Source organism: Sceloporus undulatus, chromosome 2 (assembly GCF_019175285.1).
Source record: "Sceloporus undulatus isolate JIND9_A2432 ecotype Alabama chromosome 2, SceUnd_v1.1, whole genome shotgun sequence".
Classification (NCBI taxonomy): Eukaryota; Metazoa; Chordata; class Lepidosauria; order Squamata; family Phrynosomatidae; genus Sceloporus; species Sceloporus undulatus.
The window spans coordinates 305,205,759-305,212,616 of NC_056523.1; the positions used below are offsets into that span (position 1 = coordinate 305,205,759).

Consider the following 6,858-nt stretch of genomic DNA (forward strand, 5'->3'; position numbering starts at 1 on the left):
CCCGTTGCTTGGAGTGAGTGGCTGCCAGTACAGGCATTTAAACCACTGCTCCACCAGGGCTCTTATGCGCCACCAGGGCTCTTCACATCTTTTCATCCATTGTTGATAGTTTGATCCTGGATAGTGGTCATCAAATAACCAATCAGTGTTCAAATACTCAAAAGCAAAAAGGGTTCAGTATCACCGGTTTTTAAAAACAGCAACAAATGGACGTATTCATACTCTTCCCTTCTCTTAACTCAGCTACCCATGCATCATGGAATAGTTCACTTTTTCACATCTCTTTAATTATAGTCAAAATGTATGTTATTGAAAAATGCACAACCCACCACCCACCCACCCTCTCTCTCTCTCTCTCTCTCTTCTATATATATAATATATATATATATATATATAAATAGTACCAAGTTGTACCATCTTTAACCTGGGGGATCTGAACGATGCACATGTCGTTCTCTGTTTCTGGCAAGACAGTCATGTAGTTTTGGTACCAGCATGCACATAGCATGCCGCTGGGGCCAAAAGGTTACGTTACATGAGCAGGCAGCTAGAGGTAAGAGAACTGACATGCGCAGTCACTCACACACCCTTCTGCAACCCAAGGATGGTGCAAATTGGTACATAGATATTTGGATAGTTTATCTGGCCAATACAGTGCAATGGGTGGAGGAAGGAATTGAGCTAATCTGCTTTTTGTGCATATATTTGGTAGAGTTGAACATCCCCCCACAAATCCCAATGAAACTGTGCCCATAGTTGCTTCAGTGGGGAAAATCTAAACACATTTTATTGCAAACAGACCAGTGTGGATTTTATGTTATCTGAGATGGCAATACAGTGTGGGACATCAGTCTTAGTTTAACCATACCCCAGAATGTCAAACATGCTTGCCAAAAATGAGTGTATCAGCTTTATACGGCTGAGAGATTTAGTTTTTATCTAAATGTCCTAAAAGGAATAAGGAAGAAAGTGCTTACCACTGTTTCTGCCTATTGGGATGAATCTGCCATTCTGTTGACATATGCTATAGATTTAATTTAATGCTGTGGTTTAGATGTCTCTTTTGATAAATTTCAGTGAAAATCTACACTAAGAAGAGTTTGAGCTGTTTCAATATTTATGGAGTTTAAAACACAGGGATTGGAGAGGAAATATCATAATTGAAACAACATTTGTGTATATACTTGCTGTGAAAGTTTCTGAAGCTGGTGGGTTGGTAGGGTGCCCTGCATATTAACAGGATTTGAGTAAGGTTCAAATAGATCTGTTTTAATTCTAGCTATTTATCATATTTATTATCCATGAAATCCTCTTTTTCCCTCTCTCCTTAATTATGAGACTCAAAGTCTTAGACCTAAGCCACTCTCATTTTCCTCCTTTTTTGTTTGTTTGTTTTGTAGGCATATTGGCAATAACATCTGTGGAAATTGGAGTTGTGGCAGTGAAATCCATTAACAGCAATTATTATCTAGCCATGAACAAGAATGGAAAGGTCTATGGATCTGTAAGTACATTTCACTTTCTTGGTCCCACTTTCTACTTTTCAGGCTTACATAGTTCCATTGTACTTGGCTAGGCTTAGTTTTGGGGAAACATATTTAGAGAATTGGGCTACAAGAAAGTTTTTGTTCCAAAGATACTGATTTGTATTTGCTCTTGTTTGAAGTTTTCTTTATACTAATAACCTATTCAGTTCTGTGCTTTCGGACAGTGACTTTCCAGTGCCTCACATAAGATTACCTGGAAATGGCAAGATGCCTAGAAATGGCAAGATGCTTAGTCTCACTACACAATTATTGCATTTTTATTCCACTTTAACTGTCATGGTTCCATCCTATGGAATCCTGGGATTTGTAGTCTAGACTGCTCTGGTGAGAATTCTAAATGCCTCTCCACAGCATTCCATGGGATGTTGCTATGCAGTGAAAGGGGCATGCAGCACTACAATTGTGTGGTGTGAATGGGCTAAAGGACTGAACCTGAGATGTTAAGGAGGCACATCAAGTGATCTACAACTGAGCTATGGCACTTCCCTACCTTCTGTCTGGCCCTGCTGGATAATTGTCTTTTCCAGGTATTGTCTATTCTCCAAGGCCTCAGGCAGAGATATTTCCAAAACCTGTTACTAGGTTCTTTTAACTGGAGATGCCAATGGTAGAACCTGGGACTTCTGCATTTCAAGTTCAGTGTTCTGCTACTGAGCTATATAGCCAGTTCCTTCCGCATAAAACTCCCTCCTTCCCCCTCGCAAGACTAGGGACTAATACAAGCAGTTGTATAGGAGACACGGTACTCTCTTTCTCCATCTGAGAAAATGAAAAATGTGTTTTAATTATTTCAGTAAAATGTTTATATTTGCTTCATGGATTAAATCTCCCAAAAAATATAATGGCATTTAAACTTCACTGCTGCTCATAAAAATAAATACCTGCCATTCTGAAGCTGCACAGCCTGGTAACCATGATATGACATTTTAAAATAAAGCTGGCATGCAGCTGCTATGTTTTGGATTTTTTTTAAATAAAAAAAACTTTCTCAGGTGCATGGTCAATGTTTCTATAGTTTTCTTTTTGCCCATTTACCAAGTTTACACTATTTAGATAGTAGCATAAGGTCACATAGTAGGAAAACGTGACTGTGACTGTGACGAACCAAGGTTAGCACTAGAGAACCAATGGGGAAAATGCAGCGTATTGGCCTCAAGCAGGCCCACCCCCTCAAAAAAAAAAAAAAAAGAGTTTTATGGGGATTTCAAAAGGTTTGCTATCTCTCAAACATCCTATAAGAGTGGAGTGCACACAATGGACACATTTTGGACCTTCCAGAGCCATTTTAGCCCCAGAGGAAGCTGTTGTTTCAATAAGAAGTGACCCAGAAGTTGACCTCCAGGGCCAAAATGTGGTGAAATTCCCTTCCACACCCCCAAGAGGTGTTTGGAGACAGGTTGTTTTTTTTTTTCCAAACTTTCATTCTATAAGTAGACCAGTACAGAAACTTGTTACTTGTCACAAAGAAAGCATGAACATGCTTTTATAAACAAATATAATCAATTAATCTAATTGATAAACCAGCGGTTCTACAAATCAGACATTGACCTATAGAACTTTGAACTTGCACAGCTTTCGACTTTCTACATTCATTTTTATAAACATATGCTGAAATCCAATTGTTAAACTTAATTAGAGTAGACATAGTAAATCAATGGGAAATTGGTAACTTAACATTTAAGTAAGTGCCATTGATTTAATATGTCTGTTCCCACTGAGATGAACAGTTGGATTTAGGTTGGTTTACCACCATCAGAAAAGATGTAAGAGAATCCACCATGAATAAATTTATCAGAGATTTTTTCTTCCTTTTCCCATAAGCCAAACAAAAGTGTTCCTGCCAGCAACAAAAATCTCTTTCTCCCCGCAAAGGCCCTCATGTCCACAAGAACAAGAACAACAAGATCCACAGTTATGATTTACTGTGGCTGACAGGAATTGAAATCAAAATACCAATGTGCAGGGCCTTTCCCCTGTTTGGCTGTGGTATGTGGAACATTTTGTACCCTTGCACCAAAACCATGCTTAACAGGTTATTTTAGCAGGATTTCCAGGATATATTAGTTAGACTTTTCATTCTCATCAAGACCTCCTATAGTTGGACTCAGATTGGTATGGTATAGTAGTTTGGCTTTTATAAGCAGATGGATTTGAAAAATAGCCTCAATAAATTTTTTTCTCACACTCTAAAACATTTCCAACATAGTTTTTCAATAAGATATGAGCCATGTGCAAAACATGTGCTAACGCTCAGGAATGACAAAATCTACTCATAGATTTGGTGCCCAACTGAATTTCCTTGCTGTTATTCACATGTATCTGTGATGTGTCCAATTCATGGGAAAGGTAGATGCAGCTAGAGCAGACCTGGATTCTAGACGGGGAACGGGGGGTGGGGGTGGGAACAGATCAAATTTATTTTGAACTTGCACAGTTGATTGGTTGATCTTTCAAAAAATGAAAGCTTGTGCATGGTAGGCCTCTTATGTCCTAAAAGAGCAGCACAGACTTGTGGTTGAATTGATTCCCAAATGCCTTAAGACCTTGGGGCCAAACCAGATTCAGCATTATATGTGTCACTAGAAAGTACATTCATTTGCGTATATAGTTATTCTTTTCAATTAATAGGTGTGAGGATGGTGGATTTCACTCGGTATGCAGCTAAGGTTTCTTCAAGAACTGGAATACAAGCTGACTTGATATGTACCTTCCAGATAGTAAAAACACAGCTATCCAGCAAAAGCTGCACTTTATCAAATGTTAGAAGCCAGTTCTTGGTTCAGAAATGTACCAGATATGTTCTGAACTGCATATTTGCAAGTACATTTAAATGTAAATGTTACAGGTTTAAAAAAAAAAAGATATTGTTGTCAGACGAGGATCTGAACACAGATCAGTTATATTATAATCCATGAATGTCTAACCACATGGACCTCCCCACCTTAACAGCCAGCAGCAGCAGCAGGATACTAAGGAGGTCTGTTAAGCTGCTGATGGGGCACAAGGATAATGATGTCTCCAGACCCCTACCACCAGCAAGTGAGACTGTGACAATCATATTTTTTGTGGCAGCCTCACTCGCTGGATGGAAAGAGGGGCTGTAAACTTGATCCTCCTTGTGAACTCAATGCTGCTGACTGTTAAAAGTGAGCTTCGGGTGGTCCAGCCAGGAGACATTAGGCATAGACAGCTAAGTAGCTAATGTAGGATATAAGCATCTGTTTCTGAAGGGATGGCAGTCAAATACAACCTCTGCCTGAAGGGCAATCTTCAAGAGGTTTAAAGGCAACCTCTGCTCCAAGTCTCAGTGTAGCTTAAAAGCAAGTAAGCAAACAAACAAACCAAAAACAACCCCTCCGGACAAATAAGAAGTGAGAGCAGGGGTTTTGAATAGACACATTAACAGTGTCTGTACAGCAGGCTGGTCAGGCACAAAGGTCATGTGCTCAGTGCATTCCCAACTGTGGTGAAATATATTGCATTTCTATTTAAATTATAGTAATTCATTCTAAATGTGTGTCTATTTATATAAATCAGCATGAGCACATTTTATACAAATTGGTGTCCTCTTTTGCCCTCTCTTCTGGTAACAGAGTTCCTTTTTGGGGTCAATATAAATTATATGCACCACTAATGTTTGACATGGACTCAGGAGCTTGTTACTTCCAAAGCAAGTGCTCCTAGCCATAGTCCCCCACTTCCAAACGCTGAACTGGCAGTGTAGAACACAACTATATAAAAGTAACCACACAACAGCTGTCATGTAAAACTCAGGCTGGAGGGAAATGTGAAAGTTGCCAGTTCTCTCCGGTGTGATCTTGCATGTCTTAAATTCTGATCTTCTCTCTCCCTGTGTGTATGTTTTGTTTTGTTTTTGCAAACAGAAGGAGTTTAACAATGACTGTAAACTAAAGGAGAGGATAGAAGAAAATGGATACAATACGTATGCATCGTTCTTTTGGAAACATAATGGAAGACAAATGTTTGTGGCCTTGAACGGAAGAGGAGCCACAAGAAAAGGACAGAAAACCAGGAGGAAAAACACTACTGCTCATTTTCTCCCAATGGTAGTCGAGCCACAGATGAAGGACCTGTTCTATTGATAGCAGTTGAACCAAAGATCATTTGTCAGGAATACTTGGTAATCCTCTTGAAGAGGAAAGGCAGAAACAGTGCAGACGTCTGCTTGATTGAAAAGAGGAGGGAAGCCTTTGAAGGTTTTGTACTCTCTGCAGGCACATGAAGTACTTCTAATTAGTTCTGTGTCATATCTTATAATCAAGACACAAGCTGGATCAAATGGGATGGGAGCTCTTTCCAGTGTGAACAAATTATTATTATTATTTTTTATCTTGCCGATAGAATTTAAAGGACATGAGACAATGTATTGAATGATGTTCGGGGAAAGTTATTTATGGAATACTAACTCATATCAAAGACCTTCATTGCTCATTCAAGCCTGATGATCCAATGAACAGTTAGGCACGCAAGCATTTACTGGAAGCACATGGATCATATGCAGAAATAAAGAAGATTCTGAGATGGTCTTGTGGAAGAAATGAATAGGATTAAGAAATATAAGCACATTAGAGTAAAATTGTTCTAACAAAATAAATAGTATGTTCCCCTCCTTGTATGCTAACGCCATGCCTTTTATTTCTCCCTAAGTTATTTATTTAATAGGATGTTAAATATCTTTCTTCTCTTTTTTTGTTTGTTTGTTTGTTTGAAGGATTTTCTCAGTTGCTTCTTGTTACATAATTGTTCTCTTCCTTCTGTCAGAATTTTATACAAGATTGACCAAGCCAGATGTTGAAAGCTTACACAAGTGTCAAAGAATAGAAAATCAATAAGGCTTAAAAGAAAACCTAGGGCTGTGTTTTTCATTTAATATTGCTCTCCATCGTGGCTTTATTTCCTTCTTCTTTTTTGAAACACAACTTTGTCTTATTCTTTTTTTTTAATTTTGCACTTAAAATCAATAGGATCAGATATGCATGGAAGTTGCAACAAAAACTGTGTGCCAGATTTCATTAACATCCTTGACACCTTTGTCCCCAACAAAACTTCCCATTATGCATCATCTGAAGAATTTTGCTGCTGATTTAAAATCGATAAAGTTGAACTGATCTTCAAATGTACATTTATCTCCAAATGATTTCAGTTCAACACCTGATCCCAAATATGATAAAATGGTCAGACCTATTTCCCTGATTGTTTGGGGGGGGGGGGGAATCCATACAGCATGCTATATTGATGGTGTCATATCTTTCCAGGGTAAAGCTGGGTTACGTCTGTGAAGCTGATGACA

The 6,858-nt window shown here is 38.6% G+C and overlaps 1 protein-coding gene across 2 annotated transcripts in view; it reads left to right on the forward strand.

Moving 5' to 3' along the window:
- FGF10 (fibroblast growth factor 10) overlaps positions 1-6,177 on the forward strand; it is a 138,332-nt gene extending 132,155 nt beyond the window's left edge. Inside the window, exons 3-4 of one of the 2 annotated variants that reach the window (XM_042455140.1) lie at positions 1,401-1,504; positions 5,432-6,177. In XM_042455140.1, the coding sequence (XP_042311074.1) occupies positions 1,401-1,504; positions 5,432-5,650 (323 nt within the window). In that variant the 3' untranslated portion in view covers positions 5,651-6,177. The remainder of the gene's footprint in view (positions 1-1,400; positions 1,505-5,431) is intronic. The other variant, XM_042455141.1, reaches the window with a different exon arrangement.
- The last annotated feature ends 681 nt before the right edge of the window (positions 6,178-6,858 follow it).